The sequence below is a fragment of the Chelonia mydas genome, chromosome 10 (assembly GCF_015237465.2).
Source record: "Chelonia mydas isolate rCheMyd1 chromosome 10, rCheMyd1.pri.v2, whole genome shotgun sequence".
NCBI classification, from domain to species: domain Eukaryota; kingdom Metazoa; phylum Chordata; order Testudines; family Cheloniidae; genus Chelonia; species Chelonia mydas.
The window spans coordinates 40,944,356-40,969,444 of NC_051250.2; the positions used below are offsets into that span (position 1 = coordinate 40,944,356).

The 25,089-nt window shown below is 41.6% G+C and overlaps 1 protein-coding gene across 1 annotated transcript in view; it reads right to left on the minus strand.

Moving 5' to 3' along the window:
• Positions 1-23,531, minus strand: part of REC114 (REC114 meiotic recombination protein) — a 126,297-nt gene extending 102,766 nt beyond the window's left edge. Inside the window, exons 1-2 of the mRNA XM_043523398.1 lie at positions 23,325-23,531; positions 16,786-16,875 (exon numbers count right to left, since the gene is read on the minus strand). Coding sequence (XP_043379333.1) covers positions 16,786-16,875; positions 23,325-23,531 — 297 coding nt within the window. The remainder of the gene's footprint in view (positions 1-16,785; positions 16,876-23,324) is intronic.
• Between the last annotated feature and the right edge of the window lie 1,558 nt (positions 23,532-25,089).

Here is a 25,089-nt window from a genome sequence, read left to right on the forward strand (position 1 = left end):
GGAGTCCCAAGGCCTGCAGTCATGAGCTACAGCTCATGGTGATACCGGAGGGTAAGGTGTACGCCGCTGAGTCCGCAGAGTCCAGTGAGGCTGTAAAGAGGTCCGTGCCACCGCCTTCCTCCTCCACTATAGCTCCAAACTCCTCCCTGGACTCTACTGGCAACAGCAAATAAATCTAAGTGTTTGGCATCCTTGGACTTAGGCACTGGGGCTTGTTGTCCCTGCCTCTCCTTTTCATTTACTGCAGCCACCACCAATGAGCAAGGCTGAGGGAGTGTGAAGAGGTATCTGTACCCCTAAGATGGGATGAAATATTTCCTCTCTACACCCTTCGCGGTGGGAGGGATGGAGGCCAGGGTCTGCCAAATGCTCTTAGCATTGGCCTGTATAGTCTTGATGAGCGGTAGAACCACCCTCGATGGGACTTCCAGGGCCAGGATGTCAACCAGCGGGTCCTTTGACTCCACCACCTCCTTGGCCTGCAGGCCCATATTTCGCACCATACTGTGAAGGAGGTCCTGATGGGCACAGCTGTCTATGAGGGGTGGTCCAGAGACAGAGGTGCCTACAACCGCCTCATTCGGGGAGGATGACGAGGAGGCTAATGGGGGAACAGGGTCCTCCTGACCCTCTTGGTCTCCAGGGACCTCCTGTCCCACCTCTCTGTTGGGGCCAACCACACCTGGATCAGGCTCAGGAACTGGGGTTCATTCCAGGAGAGGGAGTGTGACTGGTACCTCCTCAGCACCCCAAGGGGTGGGGCAACTGGCAGATGCCTCCGGCACCTGCGGTTCAGAGGCCACCGAACTGGAACCTTTGGATTGGGTGCCCTGGGCCTGGTAGTACACCCATGGGGTCCAAAACGGCCACTGCAGTGGTCCCTGCCACTGCGCAGGCCATGGCCCTGCCCCCGCCTCAAGCCTTCCATGGCCTGATCGGTGCCGGTCCTAGTCGGAGTATCTAGACCCCATCCCCGAGTCCAAAGACGGGGACTGGGACCGCGATGGCCAGGATGGTGCCGAATGGAGCTGGACTGGGGAGCAGTGCCGCGATCTGGAGCAGTGCAAGGACGCTGACAGGTGCCAGGATGACCGGTGCTGGGAGTGGGACCTGGGATCGGCATCGCGATTGGGAGTGCTGGCATGACCTGGAGTGGTGCCGCGAGTCCAACGGGCGTCACAAGTCCAACCGGCGCTAAGGGACGAAGGCATCAGTGGTTTGCCTCAAGACGGTGCCAAATGCTGTGGTACCGGAGGCTTGGCTCGAAGACCATGGACCACAGTGCTGTCATGGTGATTAGGTCCCTCACAGCCTCAAAGGTGTCTGGGGTAGATGGCAATTCCATCTCCTCAATGACCTGGCTTGGGGAGTCCAATGGCACTGGACTTGACAGTCTCCCTTGCAGGGCCGAAGTCAATGGTGCCAGCTCCAAAGTCTTCATACCTGGGTGCTCCTGTCTGGATGCTGCATACCTGGGTGCTCCATTGGCCGGCTCCAGAGGGGTGGCTCTCTGAGTCAGAGATCCACTCCCCCTGCTTCCGGTGCCACTTCTGCATCGGGGAATGGGAACAGTGCCAGGTCGATCCCACCGGTTTCAGTGTCGGGGAGCAGTGGTGCCGCGGGTTCTCGCAGAGTCCTTCCGTGGTGCTGCTTCTACCACTGCTGCTGGGGCGCTGTGCACCGATGAGCTCGGTGCCGGGTCTTGCTGGGATGATGTAGGCTGTGGTCTAAGTGCCACCTCCCTAAGGAGCTGCTTGAGGCGAAAGTCTCACTCCTTTTTTGTTCTGGGGCAAAGCCCTTCATAAATCCTGCACTTTTCCACTTGCTGTGTTTCCCCCAGACACTTTAAACAAGCGTCGTAGGGGTTGCCTGTTGGCATGGGCTTGTTGCAGGACTTGCAGGGTTTGAACCCTTGGGACTTAGGCATACCCCGAGTCCCAAAAGGGAACGCAGTTGGAGTGAAGGGGAAAACCCCCCACTCCCAACAGCTATCTGCTCTAACAATCGAAAACACTAAAACTAAACTTAACGAGGCTAGGAATAACTGTGAACTAAACTGAAAGCTAGGGAAAACGAGGGGAGCTTGCTAAGCAAGTCACCACAGTTCCAATGACCATCACTGGCGGTAAGAAGGAACTGAGGAGGTGCCGGGTCGGCAGAGTCATATATTGAGCGCCATGAGAGCGCCACTCCAGGGGTCCCCACAGCTGACCCAACGGGTGCTGCAAGGGGGAAAACTTTCTGATGACTATTGTGGAAGTATAACATTGTATAAGTATAACATTGTATAAGGGGACATGCTGGATACATTGTATATGAGAGGGCATGCCAAAACATGTTACAAAGTATCTGAGCGAGCACACGTAGGGACAGTTAGCTTTTGAATGGAGAAGCAATTAAGACACAGCCAGCATGTCTAAGAAGCAGGCATCAGAATGGAAGGTGTGAAGGGCAATTAGTTAAGTTAACTGGAAGCTGTTAAAGGAGATTGTTAAGGGTGGCAGGTAATTAAAGATACGTGACTGGTCTCAAGGATCTCGAAGGGTGGTGACTAAAATCTTTTTCTTCTTTTGTCTGTAACTTCTCTGTAACTTGTTCTCCAAAAAACTGTATAAATTAAGAGACACAAGCCCCACTCGGGGGGCTCACTTCTAAATGTATTAGCAGAGCAGCTTTGCTAATAAAACAGAGTGGTCTGATAAACTGTGAGTCTGAGTCAAACTTTGACACTATTCATGGGGCGTGCACAAACCTAATTGGAATCAATATGAGCAATCACTTGAAGAACAGTTTTTTAAAAAAAAGAGAAATATGGTCATGAATTGTATTGTTTGAAATACTCAGATCTCCAAAAATCATGGATTTTTGCACCTGTTTTATGATTAAGCTTTCTGTGTGTGTCCCGCTTCCCAAAATTAGTTCAGTTCTAAAGAGAATTAGATACTATTGTGGATATAAAAATCCACAGTTACATTAGACCCATGGTTCTCAAACTATGGGGAGGGCCTCCCAAAGGAGGCGTGGGAATAGGCCAAGGGAGGGGTGAGCTGTGTGTTGGGTTTTTTTGAAGAGCTCTGGCTGTCAGCCCCAGTTGGCTGGGGCTTGCGCAGAAGGTCATGCACACCCAGGACGCAGGGCTAAAGGAGACAGACAGAGCCCTGCCACCCAGGCTCGAGCTTTCCTTTAATCCCCACCTTCCCCACAATCTCTCACCCGGAGGCAGTGGGACTCTGGCTGTCAGCCCCGGCGTGGCAGCAGCACTGCAGAAGTAAGGATGGCAATGGGGCGCTAAATCTGCTGTGAAGAGTAATATTGACGAATATTACTTTTCACATTGCTAACCTTTATTTCTGTGCTGCTGTTGGGGTGGCGCTGCGCTGCCTTCAGAGCTGGGCACCCAGCCAGTAGCCACTGCTCTCTTCTCTGCCTTCAGAGCTGGGTGGTGGTATATGTACTGGGGAAGGGGGCATAAATGACTACAGACACAAAGAAGGGGTCCCAATCAAAGAAGTTTGAGAACCACTGCATTAGACAGACCTGTACAATAAACTATAGACTGGTTTCAGAGTAACAGCCGTGTTAGTCTGTATTCGCAAAAAGAAAAGGAGTACTTGTGGCACCTTAGAGACTAACCAATTTATTTGAGCATAAGCTCACGAAAGCTTATAAATAAAATATAAATTTATATAAATATAAATTTTATATATTTTATAAATATAAAATTTATATAAATATAAATAAATTGGTTAGTCTCTAAGAAACTATAGACTGACAGGATTAAGAGAGGCACTTCAGCTTGAGACCCACTGTTATAAACAAGAGGGGATGCTGGCTATACATTCTTTGTGAGGGTCCTCAGCTTTGGAATTCATTCTCCCTTTTATCTGAAATATCCTGAATCTGGACCAGTGTTTTCCCCAGGAATTGAAATTAGGGGGAAGGTTCGGATATACAGTGGGGGTGAGGGCCGACAAGGGTTGAGACCATGAGGGTGAAGGTTGGCTGTATGGCATCATAATAAAAACTGAAAAATGTTTCACGACCATTTTATTAAAATTTAACTCGTTTTAAAATCACCAGCGAAATTAAAGTTGGCTACTCAAGCCTACTATGAAGCACAACATCTATATCCTTCTTGGTTTCTTGTTGTAATTTTTGCACTACTGTTCGGTGTCTTCTTGTGTGTCCGTTACGTCCAGTCCTTCATGATATATCATAGAATCATAGAATATCAGGGTTGAAAGGGACCTCAGGAAGTCATCTAGTCCAACCCCCTACTCAAAGCAGGACCAATCCCCAATTTTTGCCCCAGATCCCTGCTCATGATCAGGCAGAAGGAGACTTCTTTCAGAACACAAAATTCTATTCAATGAGGAAAAAGAATGCTCAACTGTAGCAGTTGTGACTGGGAGTAGCGAAAGATGAATTCCTACATCTTTCATCCCAGGAAACATAGCACAAAGATTGGGTCGAACCACTAGTGATGATAAAGAAGAAGCTGAAGTTAAATCTTCATTCGTTTGTTGTATGATATTCCACTCTGTGTTCAAATTCTCTATTCTGTCCTGATCACATGTCAGCCCCATTTCTGGTAGTTCCTCACTCCACTCAACTGTAGGTGTTTTATAAGACAGGCATCTGTAAAAGCTACGTGGAGATTGAGTAGAATCCAGAAACTGCTATTGTAGATTTGTAAGAATCAAGTTTATGTACTTTTTCATCTGGCTTAACACACACTTCTTATCCTCTTCACTTATGGAGTTAATATAAGTACCTTCATTAGTCAACTTCTGGACTGAAGTTTTTGTTTCATCCAGTACATTTTCAATGGATATCTCTGATTGATCCAAGGGTAGCTTCTATTGCTAGACAGAGATCTACTACTGTTGTAGCAGATGCCCGGATGACATTGTTTAATGACCCAACTGGTTTCAACAGTAGACTTACGAGAGAGAATGGCATCAGTAACAAAAGTAGTCCACCAGCTTCACTACTTAGATCTGACCTATCCTGTTGGATACTTTCCAAAGCCAGTAATAACGGTTGCAGTAATTTTAAGACAACAGCCAAGAATCGCTCATGAGAAAGCCAACAGGTTTTCCCAGGTTGGACTAATTTGAACTTCAGTCCCAGTGTATCTTCTATTTGTTTCCAAGCCATTCAGTCCTTCTGTACTCTTGCTGAAAAAAAGAGTATAACAAAGCCATTAAATTTATAGCTTTTTAATGTGTTTTGAAGATTCTGCAGCTCATACTAGCGCTAACTGGAGTAAACGGCCTTTGCAGTGTGTATAGGAGAGATTAGGGTTACACTTTTCTCGGAGCAAAGCTTGTGCTTCACCATGTCTTCCAGAGAAGTTTGCAGCTCCATCAAATGCACAAGCAGCCATCTGTTTGGGGTTCAGTTTACAAGCATTTAACTCTTCTAAGATGCCACAGATGCAGCTGATGTGTCTTCTATAACCTGAACATCTAGAATGCATCTATTGGCCTATAACGGACATCAAGATAATATACACAATGACTTAATACTTGATGCCTATTTGCATTGGTGCATTCATCAGCCATGTATGCACATTTTTTGAATATGGTGAGAGAGTTCTTCACTTTTTCAACTGCTGAGTCTTTAACTGTTGTACCACATGCTTCTAGAGAGTCAGCTGAGTTTTTTTCCAGAAAGATAGCGAGCATTTGCCAGTTTTGTTCGAAAGCAGTGTTCAGCATCAGGATTAATAAGTGACAATGTACTTAACATTGGCCTCCAGTTTGCAGTGTGTGGTATCTCTTGCTTAAAAAGAAAGTATGATGCAATAGCCATGTTGGTTCACATAAACTGAGTTGTGTCTCCAGCATTCTTAACAGAGGTAAATAAACGGTTCAAGTAAAAAACAATTTTGGTGGACAGCAAATTCCAGGGCAGGCCTGAGAATCACTTCAGCTGGGAAAAAACTGCATATAGAGAAAATCTCCCTGAGCATACTAGCTCTCCTGGCCAATGTAATTGCTAAGAGGAAAAACATTTCATAGAAAATGTCAAGGTTCCTTCCCCACTCTGAACTCTAGGGTACAGATATGGGGACCTGCATGAACACCTCCTAAGCTTATTTTTACCAGCTTAGGTTAAAACTTCCCCAAGGTACAAACTATTTTCCTTTTTCCCTTGGACTTTATTGCTGCCACCACCAAGCGTCTAACAGATATATAACCGGGAAAGAGCCCACTTGGAAACGTCTTTCCCCCCAAAATCCTCCCCAAACCCTACACCCCCTTTCCTGGGGAAGGCTTGATACAAATCTTCACTAATTTGCATAGGTGAACACAGACCCAAACCCTTGGATCTTAAGAACAATGAAAAAAGCAATCAGGTTCTTAAAAGAAGAATTTTAATTGAAGAAAAAGTAAAAGAATCACCTCTGTAAAATCAGGATGGTAAATACCTTACAGGGTAATTAGATTCAAAACATAGAGAATCCCTCTCGGCAAAACCTTAAGTTACAAAAAGACACAAAAACAGGAATATCCATTCCATTCAGCACAGCTTATTTTCTCAGCCATTTAAACAAACAGAACCTAACGCATACCTAGCTAGATTACTTACTAAGTTCTAAGACTCCATTCCTGTTCTGTTCCCGGCCAAAGCATCACACAGACAGACAGAGAGAGCCTTTGTTTCTCCCTCCCTCCAGCTTTTGAAAGTATCTTGTCTCCTCATTGGTCATTTTGGTCAGGTGCCAGCGAGGTTATCCTAACTTCTTAACCCTTTACAGGTGAAAGGGTTTTTCCTCTGGCCAGGAGGGATTTTAAAGGGGTTTAACCTTCCCTTTATATTTATGACAGAAAGTAATAGAAGATTGAGGGAAGATTCCTCCATATATTCAAAGAAAGAAGATTCACAGATTACCTGAAGAATCCTATCCTTCCACTAGTCTCCTGACAGCATCTCTATAGACACACTTTTCTAAGGAACTGGGAAGAGTTAACATGTTGCATAAAAGGCGTGGAAGGAATGTGCTAGAAATGGAGGGAATGTGCTACAAAACTCCTAATGCTGAGACTTGGAGCATCAGGAAGCTAGGACTCATACCCAATCAGGGGCCTATCTAGAAGGTGTTCCAATATATCTAGGCTTGGAAGGGTTATATTTTTATTGGTAAATGTGAGTAAACACCAATTTTACCATACACACACAAACCTATGAAAAAATATTTCCACTGACGATAATCAAAATATACAGCCAGGCAAATTAAGAAAAATGCTCCTTGAGAACTTATTAGGGTTTGATTTAAGGATATTTACTTTGTAACATTTTGACATGTAATGTGGACAATTTTTATCTTAACGGTTATAAACCTAACTTTTTGAATCTCAGCATCTACTGTCATTAAGTATTGTCTGACCCCACCTACTGTCTGACTCTCCCATAATTCCCACAACTATGTGAATTTAAATTGATAAAAATAAAAAAATACTTAAAACCCATAATTTTTGTGTAACCCACCCACCGCCTGGGTGTGGTGTTCTGTCCCATCTAGTGGCACCGAGACCACTTAGAGAGAGAGATTAATTAGTCTGCTCTACAGCCTTGGCAGTAGAAGCTCATGCACTAAAGCCCAGAGGTCCCAGGTTCAATCCCACCTGCTGACAACCAGGGTGTCAACCAGGGTGTGTAGGCATTACATTTGCACAACTGTGAAAATTTAAATTGATTAAAAATGCTTAAAAATAAACATTATCAGTCAAAATTTAAAAAAAAAATCAAATTCTGCCAAGCCTAACAACTACTCTGGTTGCAAGACAAAATAGGATTCTTGTTCTCTCAAGAGCATCATGAAGATCAAGTTCTCTGAGTTCCAGATTTGTGGACGGTTTCTCCAGTTGAGCAGGAAGTCCATGAGCTATCTTGAATACTCACGTTCCAGAAGGTAAAACCTCTTTTGTTGCCAGACAAGAATCTCAGGTGCTATAGGTCTGGGAGTATGAGGATCCTGGAATAGAAGCTTCCCGCAATTCAGGAAGTTCAGGACTTGATGATTTTAGTTCTCATTCTCATGCATCCGACTGGTGCTTAGTCAACTGGCTTACAGGCTCTTCTTTTGCTCAAATGTGGGTTGTTATAATAATTAGATGCCTTATGTTGTGAGCACCTCAAAGCAGAGGCAGTCCTTAATGAAGGCTTGGTAAGCACCTAGCAAATATCACTATAAACAATACAAGTAATAAGTAACCAACAAAACTGCCTGTCCAGGAGTAAGAGATTTCCCTTGTTTCATTCAGGATGTTTAACTATACTTTCTCATTTTATCCTGGAAGTGCAAGTATGCCACAGAGGCCCTATTGCCACTTTACATCTGAATGGCAACTACCAAACACAGAGGGAAGAATAAAGCTATCCTCTTAACTGCATATAACGCTAGAAAGTTGTTCTGATGAGTTGCCTGAGACAATCATTTGTCTTGAATTGAATGGGGCTCCCTCAGTAGTGCAGCAGATAATCTGGTTCTTGAAGCTGATAACTCCACTGATAAGCAGGATAGTTTGTAGGATAGAGAGATGCATCATACCACAGAACAGTTTCCACAAAGTAAGTGAGGTCCCTGGTAGGCAAATACTTGAGAAGGTGCTAGAAGAAATACAATTTGTGAAATCTTTCCTTCAGCAAGCCTGGACTTGAAGCAGGAAAGTCTGATAAAAGTAGATCAACACCTGAGAAGACACTAAGTAGCTTCTCTGAAAACAGAAGTCAAAGAACCAGCAGTTGAAACATCTGATCAGTGTGTACAGATACGATCTCATGTGGACGGGCTATCAACAAGTCATCTATGACCTTTCTGCTGTAGACTGGCCATCCGAGATTCCACTGGGCTGGAGAAGTCAAAGAGAAAGCTAGGCAATAATGCACAAATCCACATTTCTCTAGGTCCTCATATCCAGACTGTCTAAATCTTGCCAATTTTTTTCTACATACCATGTCAAAGATTCCACCTTTCCCTATCCATCCACAGAGCTCAAACTTTTGTCCAGGCTCTCATCTTGCATCTCAATTACTGCAACAACCTCTTCTCTAGCCTTGACAAACACTATTTTGTCCTGCTTGTATTCATTCAAATACTGGGGCAAAGATCATTTTCTTAGCCCATCAGTTTGACCAGTTCACCCCTTTCTTTGCATCCTTCAACTGGCTACCCTTCTCTATCGCACCAAACATAAGCTAGTTGTCTGCACTTGCAAGGCCTTTCATGTCCTAACTCCACCTTTCCTATCATCTCTCAATCAATATCAACATGTCAACTCCCACCTCTGATGGGCCAACAAAGTTAGCCTCCATCGCCCACTTGGTAAAATTTCAAACATGCTTCCTCCCATACTGCCTCTCTCCCAGGGAAGGAGCTCCCCATAAACACCTGCAAAGTGATCTCATCCTTTTTCAAACCCCTTCTTAAAAGTCTCCTTTACCATGACACTTACAAAATACTTGCCAACTGTTAGGCCACTGGTATGCTGAGACCACAGCCTATCATATTGACCAATACTGTCTCATTGTTCCTTGTACTCCCCCATGTGTTGTCTGTATCTATCTGTTGTCTAAATCTATACTTAGACTGTAAGCTCTTTGAAGCTCTCTTTTTGTATTCTCTCGTACGCAGCAATTAGACATACTTCAGGGTGGATTGATTTAAATCAAAGTGGAAAGCCTCGATTTAAATTATCAATTTTAATCTTTTCCATTTGTACTGCAGCTATTTTCTAAAGAAAGGTGCATTATCATTAGTTGATATAACCATTGTTTCCATAGTGGATGGAGTCAAATATTCATAATTTAAGAACTGAGCCAATGAGAACTCAGATAGGGAGAAGCTATAAAATAGGAGTATGAGACCTGATCCTGATAAGATACATGATGTCTCCCAGAATCAGAGGTTGGGTCCCAAGGCCTGTGATGAATCTGCCAGTCTCTTATACCCAGTAGCACAGCCCCTGTGTTCTCCACAGGATCAAGCCCTGAATACGGCACATGACATATGCCATAGTTATAAAGCTTGACATCAAAATTTACATATTTTTCCTCTGATTCCTTCTTTATAAAGAAATGCTGCCTTTAACTCCAAGTTTTTGATAGAGGCTCACCATATTTACTTTTATTTACAAGTCTTAAGAGATAATAAATTTTATACCTTAACATATTTTGTGTTAAATTCAGATTTCATTTAAACAGGCTTGTTTTTAAAAAGAAAAATTATAATTTAAATACAATTTTTAAAAAATATTATTCTGATTTTTTTTTAAATCCATCAATTTTTATTCACCCTGACATCTATAGTAAAAATATGTTTAAAAAATATTACCCTGTGTAATTTGATTCCAGATAAAGAACTTCATATTGGAAAACCTGGATTTGAATCACACCTCAGGAATTTTCTGTTAATTACAGAATTATAATACGAATAAAACAGGTAATCATCCTGCCAATTCATGGAACCTCCACTTACCCTCATTTGGGGTCTGTTAGAATCTTCTGATTTCAGCCAATTTTAAAAGGAAAGTGACTGTTCCGTGTTATTGTGCAGACAAGATGGGTGAGGTAATGCCTTTCATTGGACCAGCGTCCATTTGTGAGAGTATGTTATTGTGGATAGACACAATCAAGTCTTGGGCAAAGCCATACAAGAATGTGTACAACAACAAAAAATCTTGAAAGCATACCCATTATCCACCTGAGATGGGGTGTCCACTCCACACAGGTGTGGAAAGGGTTAAGGTGGCCAGGTAGACCTATTAACTCCACAGGTTGCACCTGGAGGAAGAGCCAGGGAGCAGGGAATTGACTGGAAGCAGGTTCAGCTATGCAGGAATAGGCGGGGCCTATAAAACCCAGAAGCTAGAAGGGCAGTCATTCCCTGGGAAGAGGGAGGCGTGTTTGGATGTTGCAGAGATGTGTGGGCTGCAGTCACGCCCTGGGAAGTGGTTTGGAGCTGGTACACCCAGGGCAAGGAAGGAAACCAGGAGTTGTAGGAAGCAATCCAGGGATGGAGCACTGAGGGCTGGGAGAGGAAAGCCAGAACAACTGGAAAGAGGGTCCCTGGACTGGAACCTGAAATAGAGGGTGGGCCCTGGGTTTCCCTACCTGCTACTGGGGAAGTGGCACCAATGAACTGGAAGACTGCCTGAGTCACTGAGGGAGTAACAGAGAATTTGGAGAACAGTACCCCAGAATGGGGGAATGCTGACTGACCTGACCAGAGGGCTGAGTCATGAAGAGGACACTGCAGTTCCTGGAGTGGGAGAGGGACTGCAAATCAGAGAGTGTGATGGCATGAGACCACAGGATGGGGTGTTAGCCTCAAGAGCTAATCCCCAGTTTCCAGGAGGAGGCACCATACCTGCAGTGAGTAGAGCAATTCTGTGAGACCACCAAAAGGCAAACTGATTAGTTCTTTGTGCATCTGACAGAAACAATGAAGTTGCAAGCAACCAATTACCCATTACAGCTGCATGGGAATGTGCTTTAATAACTCACTTTGAAGCATCCTCAAACATTTTCCAAAACATTTTTTTGGAAGTTATCATGAAGCCCAGGGATTCGCTTATTCTGGCCAGAGGAACCAACAATTTATTATTTTTCAAAGCATAAGATGTTACACAGGTCCAGTTGCTTTAAAATAGTTGATTTTGAATGTTAAACTACTTTTAAGTAAGTCCTTTTGGCAAGAAATTTTTAAATTTCTAATTGCAAAATGGCAGGTAGACATTAATTCATTAAATATCACACTTCTGACTGTTCATGGACACAATTCTACAATTTGCAACAGGAATTGAGAATATGAATGGTTACCTAGCAGAAAAGGAAGAATGATAGGATGTGTGAAGATGTAATTATTTTACAAATATTTTTGGCAGTGGTAAATCACAAAATACTCCCAGAAGTCATTCTTAGCACATAGATCATACACTTCATACATCTACATTAATTTTGTATCTTTTAATCAAAAGTCACATAGTACTAAGTGAAATGCCCTACAGAAATCTAAGTATATTACACCAACACAAACACCTTTATCAACCAAACTTGTAGTCTCATCAAACTTGAACTCATCACTCTTCTATAGTAAACTGAGATGTAAATTCCATCTAAAATATAGAAGTTTTATGTTCAGACTTCAGTATTTAACTCTCATGTCTTGGTGGACTTTTTAAAAAAAAATCTATCCACAAAATTATCAACATAAAAGTGAACACACCCACACACCACTGAAGAACAGTCTTGTTCTAACCTTTTATCACATTAAGAAAAATAGGAGGTATACAGAGTGAGCCATTTTCAATCTAATGTGCTGATTTAGCTGCATTTGGTTCCTTATTCCATTCTGGTTGAACATTTGTATAACATCAGTTGAACTCATTTTTTGTTTAAAACAGGCAAGACTGCCATTTGAAATATTCTTACACTCCTTTTTACCCAACTGTAACAAAGGAAATTTCTTCCCCCTCCCCCCCATTTTTTAATGTAATCTATCAAATTCTCCTATTTTCGGCTCCGGCTCCACAATCATTGCTGAAGCCAGAAAAATCTTATTAGAATTTGTCTCTACAGTGCTCTGCTGGACTTGCATAACAGTTTAGTCTATTGTTTGTTTAATGTTAGAGGACGTGAAATTACATGATCAGTTGAATTAGAAATAAAAAAAACAGAAAAATGCAACAATTCAGGACTAGGAGCAGACATGCCAAACCCATGAAAAAAACACAGAAATTGGGCTTGAGAGTACTCCTTTTCTTTTTGCAAATACAGACTAACACGGCTGCTACTCTGAAACCTGTCATTATGCAAGGCACTGAATTTAGCCGTATGGAGTGGCCGATGAAGTGAGCTGTAGCTCACGAAAGCTTCTGCTCAAATAAATTTGTTAGTCTCTAAGGTGCCACAAGTACTCCTTTTCTTTCTGCGAATACAGACTAACACGGCTGCTACTCTGAAACCTTTAAAGTAGTACTGAGTGTCAGCGAATGCAATGAGTAATACTAAATGAGCAGTATGGTAATAATAATTAAATAACTGCATTGACTTATTTTGTTTAGGAGAATCCATCCTCAACATACAAGGATTCTGAAGACTCTCCACCTTCAAGATCACCAACATTTTCTATAGTTTCAGAGTTATCTACCAATGATAGTATTTCAGTCACATCATGTATATCAAATAGCCACAGTATATTACCTGTAGCAAAAAGAAAAAAAAAACTTCATCATCCACAAACAACCACAGATAAATTTGTGATAAGAACCAGCAAATTACAAAAAGAGGTAATTGATGAAAAAATTGCCCGGTTTGTTTATGCAACAGACTCTCCTTTCCGAATGGTTGAGAGCACACACTTCATTAACATGGTTCAGTCACTAAGACCAGGATACAGTCCACCCAACAGAGCAGATGTCGCAAGCAAATTGGTGGATAAAAGTATATGAAAGAGAAATTGAGCAGTGTGCAAAAGGTCTAGAGGGTAAAATTGTTAACCTGAGTCTTGATGGGTGGAGCAGTGTCCACAATGTTGTGGAGCAATGTCCACAGTTCTTATGTGACAACAGAAGAAGGGAATGTCTTCCTTACAGAAACAATTGATACATCAGGAAATGCACACACAGCAGAATACTTACAAGAAGTATCAGTAAAATCTACAACAAACTGTGACAAAAAATTCAAATGTCTAGTATACAGCTTGGTCACAGACAACGCTGCAAATGTATCCAAGATGAGAAGAAATTTAGACAGTGAAGAGAGTCCAAAGTTAATAACATATGGTTGCAGTGCTCATTTGATGCACCACCTAGCCAAAGACTTCAGTGTTCCAGAAATAAAGGCTAATGTTGTTGAAATTGCAAAATACTTCCGTAACAACCACTTTGCAGCAGCTGCTCTGAAGAAAGTGGGAGGAACCAAGCTAACTCTCCCACAAGACATGGATGGAACTCAGTAGTGGACTGTTTTGAGAACTACATCAAGAACTGGCCTAATCCGATGACAGTTTGTGAAGAAAATTGTGAAAAAAATAGCTGGCACTGTCACAGCCAAAGTTCTCAACACTGGGCTTAAAAGAAATGTTGAACACATGCTGAGTACCCTGAAGCCTATTTCTGTAGCCTTGAACAAAATGCAGGGAAACAGCTGTTTTATTGCTGATGCTGTTGAAATTTTGAAGGAACTGAGTGAGATCTTAAAAAGAGAAATATGCAATGACAGAGTTAAATTACAAGCATTTAAAAAAAAACAAATGGGACAAGCACTATCTCTAGCTCATTTTCTTGCAAATATTCTCAGTACTCGGTACCAGGGTCAAATCTTAGCTGCTGAAGAAGAGGAGTTGGCTATGACATGGACATCCAGCAATCACCCCTCCATAATGCCAACTATAATGAACTTCAGAGCTAAGGGAGAAATTGTTTGGGACCTGAAAAAACAGGAAAACTTGTTTTTCTTTTCCAGATTATGAATAAACAGGAAAATGAAGGTGAAGACGACTGAGTTAGCTGCAGAAGCCAATATTTTAAGTCGGCTGACATAGTAGATTTAATTTTTGTTCTTTAAATATTTCATTTAACTATTTTAGTTAAAAACAATTTTAACAAAAACAAACCTGATTTTAAAAAACTCAAATGTTTAACTAAATTCAAAAATTCATACACTTGTTTTGTTAAAATATTATGTTTGCTGTTGAAGAAAAAAATCCAGAATACAAAATGTTGTTGTTTTAGTTAAATAAAGCAATTTAAATGTCTGTCTGGTGATGTTCTCCTCCTAATACAGCATGGCAAGAAAATCCTCCAAATATTAATGATTAACCTGTTAAATTGGAGATAGTTCACCTCCCAGTGACTTCATAAATTTCTGCTTCAATTTCCTTTGGTAAATGAAATAACCAAACAATCATTCATTTTCTGATATAGCTGTAAAACTAATCTGAAAAGTTTTCAAAATAAATCACTTTTAGAAGGTACACGCTACACATTTTTAAAATGAAACCTACATCTATCTGAGTTGTGAAGAATATATATTAAGGTTATAACAACCAGCAAGAATGCACTTTTATGTAGAAATCCATGATTAAATCAAGTCTTCCTGCCCAGTGATTTAAATCAATTTGATTTAAATCAAATCCACCCTGTAACTCCTATAATTCTATGTTCTGTGATTCCTTAAGGTCCTCCTTAGACAAAAAAATAAGATTTTTCAAAAAGGTTCTAGAATCTAAATAAAGGCTGTTTTCTATGGCATTTAATTCAGGAAAATCAGACAAAACAGAAAGTTATGTGGAACAGTACCAGTTGATGTTCTCCAGAAAGATGATACTGCAAACAAAAAATGTCATTTCAGTCTAAATAAAATTTGCAACATCCAGAATAGTTTGTGCAAGAATTGGAACACATCTTGATGACAAACCATAGAGGTATTTGCAGATCAACCATATTTAAGCCACAAAAGTTTAAGTGCAGCTGTTTAATCATTTTAATATTTGCTTACAATCTAGAGTAGATATTACACAACACAGAGAAAGCATCAAGAGGGAGGTTAAAAAAAAACATTGGATTGTTTTAGCATGATACCCATTGTGTTAATACCATTTTTTAAAAATGTAAACGTTAGTTTAGATTTTATAAGGTTGGTGTAGAAGTGTGATCATTGTTGTAAAGACATTGGAAAGGGGAAACTTTTAGGGACGAGATCATTCAAGGTCTAAGGAGTAGTGTGAGAGAAAGCAAAGGTGCTTGTGAATGAACAATAAATAAGGGAAGCACAATTAGTAGAGCACAGAATAAATAGTACATATGTGGGCCACTGCTGTGTAACTCTTTAAAGGTGAGGACAAGGAGTGTAAAACTGAAGCAAAACTGTACCAGCCAAATTTAAGCATCAAGGACATGGCAGATGTTAGATAAACATGTAGTTCCTTTCTAGAAGAGTATCTCACCCAGCGATGCCTTGGACCACAGGATTTCTATGGCAAAAATTCACCAAGCAGTGTTTCTACTCCATGTTGCTGCACAATCTAGAGCAGGATTTGGTCAGTTTTCTGCATACACTGAGCATACCTGATCCCAGTTCCCAGCATAGACCCAGTCAGTCATGTCTAAAGCTACCTATCAGGAGTTCTACAAGCCCCTCCTGGCACAGAACCGATTCGTTCTGGCTGAGACTCTGATGCTGGCTTCTCTGGAGTCATTGTGACTTCATTTAAATAATACAAGCTGGCTGGCTTGTAACCTAGGCTACAGCACAACCAACTAAAAATTTCGAAGTCTACCTGTCTACACATGGTGGTAAGGTGTGTTTTAAACCATTTAAACTCCATTTAAAAACACAATTTCCCCACCCCCATCATTGAGGATGAACTCTAAAAGCCACTTAAACCATATTTTATGTAACTATTTTTCAATTATATTTTTACCTGATGTACTCAAATAGGTGAACTATACAGGTGAAAGTATCCAGTATATTGCTGATAATGACATTCTTTGACACCAGTGGCACAGTTTCACCACACTTTTTCAATTTAGTTTATCAGCCACACAAGAAAAACATCACTATTCAATAGGGAAAGAAAAGTGCACTTTAAGTATTACATAGGTAAGTTCAGAGAACTTCTTCCAACCATGAGAATTTGCATGTGCTAAGTAAAATTGATACAGATTTCTTTCAGTAACAGACCTCATTAAATTGAGGAAGGACAAAAGACCCAAGACTGATTACTAACTTGAGTTGAGAAATGTATTTAAGTACATGAAACTGAAAACCTACCTGTACTGCCCGTCTTTGGGAAATAAAGAAATGGCCAGATACAACAATGGTGAGAATAAGATAGCCTGATTCTTCATTTGACTCCAAAACCTTTAAAAACACACACACAAGAGAGCAATCAATTATATACATGAAACCTGTATATCCCACTGCCAGTATAATGGGTTCAGGTAAAACCAAAGTTTTTACTCTTGGGTGCCAGAAGTTAGGCACCTAAAGAAGCTGCTTAGTTTTCAGTGATAGTGAGCACTCCACTCCTATTGATAACGATGGGAGTTGAGAAAGCTCACTGATTCAGAAAAGGACCTCTTATTTAGACACTAAAATATAGATTTAGATACCTAACTATAGGTAACCAAGTTTGAATTTTTCTCATCTGAAACAGTGGTTCTCAGCATTCTTGATACCACAAACTACTTGTGAAAGAGGGGGAAATGATCGACCACTATTTTATTAATTTTAATATTTATGTTCAACAATTAATCATGATTTCATGAACAATTCAATCTAAAGCAGAAATGATGCATTTAGATATTTAAATACAGTGGTTGCTCCTCAATTTAATCAATTTTATGCAAGAAGTTAATGACAGTACAAGTCAATCTTCAGCTGTACTGCTATTCAGTTCTAAAGTCCTTTGGAGTACTGACAAACTCTATAATAAGCAGAGCTGCAGTAAGCAAGATTCACATTGACTTTCTTCCCTTCAACCTTGAATCTCCTGTCATGCAAAGAGCTTGATAAGCTATATAACATTTATTTTCTTTCACATGAAAGGAAGTTAGGCCAGTTGATTCACCCAGATTCTTTTAATAAAGTTTCAGCAACTATCATACTTCAAAGATTTGTATGGTTTATTTTTCAGGCAATCAATATTTATACCACCGATCTAGATTTCAGAATCTTAGAAATGTATGGAAGGAAGGGATGACAAAAGGTCATCTAGTCCACCCTTTTATGCTATTACAAGCAGGAGAGTGGGGTGGGGGGAGAGAAAACCTTTTGTAGTGATAAACACCCATTTTTTTTCATGGTCTGTGTGTATAAAAACATCTTCTGTATTTTCCACAGTATGCATCCAATGAAGAGAGCTGTAGCTCACGAAAGCTTACGCTCAAATAAACTGGTTAGTCTCTAAGGTGCCACAAGTACTCCTTTTCTTTTTGCGAATACAGACTAACACGGCTGTTACTCTGAAACCTTTTATGCTGAGGCAATTATATGTAGATAATCCCTTATAGGTGTTTGTCATTAGGTGTCTGTTCTTAAAAACCCCCCAATGGAAGGGATGCCACAACCTCCCTTGGAAGCCTATTCCAGTACTTACCTATCTTTATAGTTAGAAAGTTTTTCCCAATATCTACCTAACTCTCCCTTGCTGCAGATTAAGCTTGTTACTACTTGTCCTACCTTCAGTTAGCATAGAAAACAATTGATTACAATCCTCTTTACAATAGCCCTTAATGTATTTGTTTATCAAGTCCCCTTTCAGTCTTCTATTCTCAAGACTAAGTATGCCCAGATTTTTTAACCTTTCCTCACAGGTTAGGTTTTATAAACTTTTATGATTTTTGATGGACACAATACTCCAGCAAAACTTTTTTATATTCAGATTGTCCTGAGCCCTCTCTTGCATTTAAATTTTGCCATTCTAAAAATGCCATACTGCTTCTGGGTTGGTTTTGCTTTCATCCTGCTAAATTATGAAATGTTTAGTACTTAAACTCCAATTTTTCAAGCTATAAAACTAAACATTTATGCAAGAATGAATATTAAATGCACACAGGAGATGGCCCTCCCTGTGAAGCCTGCTCAGTGCCGTACAAAATAAAAAGAAAGACACAGTCCATTCCCACATAGTTTACATTCCCAGTGTATATTTAGGAAGATCATGAACAATATATCGGGGGTAGCTGCGTTAGTCTGTATCCACAAAAACAACAAGGAGTCCGGTGGCACCTTAAAGACTAACAGATTTATTTGAGCATAAGCTTTCGTGGGTAAAAACCCCACTTCTCCATGCATCTGAAGAAGTGGGGGTTTTACCCACGAAAGCTTATGCTCAAATAAATCTGTTAGTCCTTAAGGTGCCACCACACTCCTTGTTGTTTTCATGAACAATATAGACATTTGACAAAATTCTACTGTTCGTGACTAGGTTTTCAGATCAATTGAAATAAAAAGAAACGCAGTAGCTATTCCACTGACATTTTTTGTTCAAAAAGATTTACAGACATGTAAAAGGAAGGCTTAGGTCTCTTAAATTTCTCCCCCCCCGCAGTTTAATACCTTTTTTGTTTATTTTAAATATATAGTTTGTAAAACAGTGTAAACAGCAAAATATTGGTTTATGAAATCACATCAGTCTCCATATTCTTAATGACCATATGTAACACAAAACATCATTTGTGATTATGGTGAAGTTAACAGCACCATTGAACATGAAATTGTTTCCAAAGTATTCATTCCCTACATAGAATCATAGGGCTGGAAGGGAACTTGAGAGGTCATCTAGTCCAGTCCCCTGCACTCATGGCAGGAATAAGTATTATCTAGGCCTCCCCTGACAAGTATTTGTCTACCCTGCTCTTAAAAATCTCCAATGATGGAGATTCCACAACCTCCCTAGGCAAATTATTCCAGTGGGTAACCACCCTGATACTCAGGAAGTTTTTTCCTAATGTCCAATCTAAATCCCCCTTGCTGCAATTTAAGACCATTGCTTCTTGTCCTAGCCTCAGAGGTTAAGAGAAAAATATTCTCCTTGTAATAACCTTTTATGTACTTGAAAACTGTTATGTCCCCCCTCCGTCTTCTCTTTTCCAGACTAACAAACTCAGTTTTTTCAATCTTCCCTCAGAGGTCATGGTTTCTAGACCTTTAATCATTTTTGTCGCTCTTCTCTGGACTCTCCAATTTGTCCATATCCTTCCTGAAATGTCGTGCCCAAAACTGGACACAATAGTCCCATTGAAGCCTAACAGCATGGGGTAGAGCAGAAGAATTACTTCTTGTATCTTACTTACAACGCTCCTGCTAATACATCCCAGAATGATTGCTTTATTTGCAACAGTGTTACACTGTTGACTCCTATTTAGCTTGTAGTCCACTATGACCCCCTGATCCCTTTCCGCAATACTCCTTCCTAGGCAGTCATTTCCCATTTTGTATGTGTGCAACGGATTGTTCCTTCCTAAGTAGAGTATTTGCATTTATCCTTATTGAATTTCATCCTATTTACTTCAGACCATTTCTCCAGTTTGTCCAGATCATTCTGAATTATAATCCTATCCTCCTGCAGCCCCTCCCATCTTGATATTGTCTGCAAACTTTATAAGTGTACTCTATGCCATCATTGATGAAGATATTGAACAGAACTGGACCCAGAACTGATCCCTGATCACCTCTCAGTAGTGTGGAATTCAACATGGGCTACTTCTAAGTTCATTCATTACACAGCTGAAGGCAGTACAAACGGCATACCGTGCAACAGAAATGAACACTGATACAAAAAAAATCATAATCAAATCTTAGTTCCATTAAATCTTAAGACTCTCAGTCAAGAGCTACTGTAGCTGCAGCTACCACATTTTGCTACACTTCAGACCACAAGAGATTTTACAAGGATAAATCATTGTACAAAGAGAACAACTAACAGTTCAGACAGCCCAAGTATCTTGACAGAGATAAACAACCCATCATTTCTTTTGTGCGTTTATTTACACCAATGCAAAGTCAGCATAAATCATTACCATTCTGTTTTACTAGCCTTTTCCATACCCTTTCTACTGGTATAAATGACTACTACCCAAAGTGCTGGGCAATGGACAATCCAGTCCAATAATTTTCATTTTAAATCATAAAAGGCTATTTCAAATTATTTGTTAAGAGCACCCAGGGTACATTTCTGTACTGTCAAAGCCCCTATTTCTTTTCAAGGACAAGCCCTATTACATTTAATTTTACATATTAAGTAGAGCAATCATTCTATGTCCTTACTGTTTATTTTAAATGTGAACATTTTTAAGGATAAAATCACCTAAATAGAACGAAATCCTTTGGGAATCTTGAGAGCCTTAAAAAACTAATTTATTTTTGCTTTAGTGCAAAGGATAAGCTTCCATCATTAAAAAATTCTTTTTAAAATTTTTCAAACCAGCAGAATAAAAAAGACACTGCACAAAAGTCATGGAATAAACCAAACGTAAAAGGTTATGTCTAAGAATGCATGCAAAGAGCAGAAAGATGCAACAGGAAGAGAGGTTTAACATCATGCAAGCCCAAACAATGTTCCTGCTACTGTTTTGTACCAAGAAATGAACAGGTTGATCAAAGTTTAGGCCTGCCTATATACTTCCCAATTATCTCTTTCAAACTCCGATTTACTTCACTTTCAAGCAAGTCCAGTGCTCTCATTTTAGTTGCAAATTATTATGGCAGCATCAGTAGTAGCAACTGCATACTTAGGGATGCAGGTAGACATCCATTATGAATCCTACATCCAAGTCCCCTTCTCCTACCTTTTGATTGGACTAACTGATTTGAGTAGTGGTACAGAAGTGTTTGGTTTTGTTGGTTTCTCTTAAAAGAGATTTTGGTACATTCAGGACTTACAACACTAAGTACAAAATTAACCTGGGTTTTCAAGATATTCCTATGCAACACAATGGCAGTGTCCTATTAAATTTCTATCTAAATTTTCTTCACAGAATGATGGTTTGAAAACTTCAAGTTTCACATATTGGAGCACTTCAGCACTGCTGAAGCTGTCTGTTGGGAAGCTTAGTCACAGAGGCAACCCAGAAGAGGTACCCTCTAGCTCTGCACCTCAGTGATGCTAAATCCAAGTATTCAAATCAAAGGTCATGATTTGCGGGAGGTCTAGGTTGGGTATTAGGAAAAACTATTTCATGAAGAGGGTGGTGAAGCACTGGAATGGGTTACCAAGGGAGGTGGTGGAATCTCCATCCTTAGAGGTTTTTAAGGCCCGGCTTGACAAAGCATTGGCTGGGAGGGATAATTTAGTTGGGGTTGGTCCTGCTTTGAGCAGGGGGTTGGACTAGATGACCTCCTGAGGTCTCTTCCAACCCTAATCTTCTATAATTCTATGATGATCATGGTTGGCTTTAAAAATAAGACATGTAGAGTTTTTTTGTTTTCCTTCTCGCTTTTGCACTTTTAGGCGTTTGTGCTTTCAAGCTTATCTCCACAACCATGAAGGCTAGAATTTTTGTGGGTTTTTTTTTTAATAAAAGCTGAGATTCTAGCATATTCATGTAACTCTAAAAGCTTTGAGAAAGTAACCCAATATCACAAAACTCATGATAAAAAAAATCACAAGAGTTGGAGAGACTGGCAAAGAACCCTAGTATTATGATTCATTATTTGTATTGCAGTAGCACCTAGGAGTCCCAGTCATAGACCATGGCCCCATCATGCTTGGCTTGTACAAACAGGACAACTTCAAGTCCCAGCTCTAAAAAGCTTATGAGTGGGGCCCTACCAAATTCATGGTCCATTTTGGTCAATTTCATAGCCAGTGGGTTTTAAAATTAGTTAATTTCATCTTTTCAGATCTTTACATCTGAAATTTCATATGTTGTAACCATGGGGGTCCCTCCCAACCCAAAAGGTGGACAGGGTGAAAGGGTCACAAGGTTATTATAGGGAGGTTGTGGGATTACCACCCTTACTTCTGCCTTGCTGATGGCAGAGAAACTGTCTTCAGAGCTGAGCAGCAGGAGAGGAAGGCTTTTGGCCAGGCATCCTGCTCTAAAGCCAACGCCACCGCCAGTGCCAAGTGAAAGTCATATGATACGGGGTGTGGGTTACCGTATGTTCGGTCATCCCAGCAGTCTCCTGCCAGCACTGGAAGGTGATGGCTCACCTCGAGCCGCAGAGCTTCCTGCAGCTGGGGAAGATCCCAGAGGTGGGTCTGACCCACACCAGGAACAGCCCTTGAAGGGGAAGAGGAAGTCTGGTCCCTCCCCATCCCCAGCCAGGACTAGCAGCAGCTGGAACTCAGGGTAGGAGCCCCTAGCTCATGAGGGAGATCAGATTTCATGGTCCATGTCACATTTTTCCTGTGAATTAGGTAGGGCCCTACTTATAATCTAAAACGCCTTATCCTTATTTCCTACCCACCACCATGTCCTCTGCAGATTTCTCTCTCCCACACTTCATGTCCATCCTGTTGCTTCCCATTCAAGTTGGAAACATCCGTAAAGTCAGTGGGTAACAAATACTGTTTAATTTTAAGATATGTTTAAATGCAGTTTATGTGATGTGACAAAGGACCACAAAGCGAGGGTGTGAGGAAGACTCGGCAGCTACAGCGCACAGACTGAGGTATACAAGAGACTAGGGGATCCAGAGAGGCTGGGGCACGGAGTGAGGGTACGCGGGAGACGAGGCGGGGCCCCGCAAGATGGGGCGGACACACGGGCGTCTGGGGGCAAGTACTGAGGCTGCCGGGAATCAGGGCAGTGACGGCGAGTGCAGCTCCACCGGGGGCACCCAGCGCACAAACCAGGCCTCACCTTCCAGGAGGCCGAAGCTCCCGCCCCGCAGGGAGGGGCTCCCGGGGAGACAAAGCGGCCATAGCGCTTGAGCGGCCATGTCTCGGCGCTGCCGAAGGGAGGCGCCGTCTCGGCGCCGGAACATGGGAGCGTCCCAGCCGGCTCGGAGGCAGAGCCTGAAACCTTCCGTCCCAGCCAGACACGGCCGCCCTCATCCGCAGCCGCCATTCCACCGCTAAGGGCGACAACGACTGCCCCACAGGAGGGCACCCGGACGCCAATCACGAGGTGAGAAGTAGAAGGCAGCCAATGGGGTGGCGTCCTCTCTTTCCCGCTCGAGCCTTCCCTGCCCAAAGCCGACCGACCGAGCGCAAAGTCCTAAAGCGCGCGGGGCAAGGTGTCTAGAGACCGCACCCTGCTGGTGGGGGCAGAGACAGCCGCGTGCCCTTCCCTCAGAGTCCCCCGTCCCCTCCGTCTCTTAGAGCCCCTCACTCCCCTCATCCCAGCTAGCCCCACTCTCTGGCTTCATCTGTTGCCTACATCGCCTCATCACCTCCCGCTCCTCGGACCCTGTCATAAATATAAAGGGAAGGGTAAACACCTTTAAAATCCCTCCTGGCCAAAGGAAAAATCCTCTCACCTGTAAAGGGTTAAGAAGTTAGGATAACCTCGCTGGCACCTGACCAAAATGACCAATGAGGAGACAAGATACTATCAAAAGCTGGGAGGAGGGAGAAAAACAGAGGGTCTTTGTCTGTCTGTGTGATGCTTTTGCTGGGGACAGAACAGGAATGGAGTCTTAGAATTTAGTAAGTAATCTAGCTAGATGTGCGTTAGATTATGATTTCTTTAAATGGTTGAGAAATTAAGCTGTGCTGAATAGAATGGATATTCCTGTCTATGTCTCTTTTTGTAACTTAAGGTTTTGCTGAGAGGGATTCTCTATATTTTGAATCTAATTACCCTGTAAGGTATTTACCGTCCTGATTTTACAGAGGTGATTCTTTTTACTTCTATTAAAATCCTTCTTTTCAGAAACTGAATGCTTTTTCATTCTTCTTGAGATCCAAAGGTTTGGGTCTGTGGTCACCTATGCAAATTGGTGAGGATTTTTACTAAACCTTCCCCAGGAAATGGGGTGCAAAGGTTGGGAGGATTCTGGGGGGAAAGACGTTTCCAGACAATGCTTTCCTAATAAGTAAACCCAGATAAACGTTTGGTGATGGCAGTGGAAGTCCAAGGGCAAAGGATAAAATAGTTTGTACCTTGGGGAAGTTTTAACCTAAGCTGGTAAAAGTAAGCTTAGGAGGTTTTCATGCAGGTCCCCACATCTGTACCCTAGAGTTCAGAGTGGGGAAGGAACCTTGACAGACCCTGTCATTCCTCATTCACATCTTATAGAATCATAGAAGATTAGGGTTGGAAGAGACCTCAGGAGGGCCTGTAGTCCAACCCCCTGCTCAAAGCAGGACCAGCCCCAAATAAATCATCCCTTCCAGCCAATGCTTTGTCAAGCTGGGCCTTAAAAACCTCTAAGGATGGAGATTCCACCACCTTCCTTGGTAACCCATTCCAGTGCTTCACCACCCTCCCAGTGAAATAGTGTTTCCCAATATCCAACCTAGACCTCCCCCCACACTGCAATTTGACACCATTGCTTTTTGTTCTGCCAGCACTGAGAACAGCCCAGCTCCATCCTCTTTGGAACCTCCATTCAGGTAGTTGAAGGTTGCTATCAAATCCCCCCTCACTCTTCTCTTCTGCAGACTAAATAACCCCAGTTCCT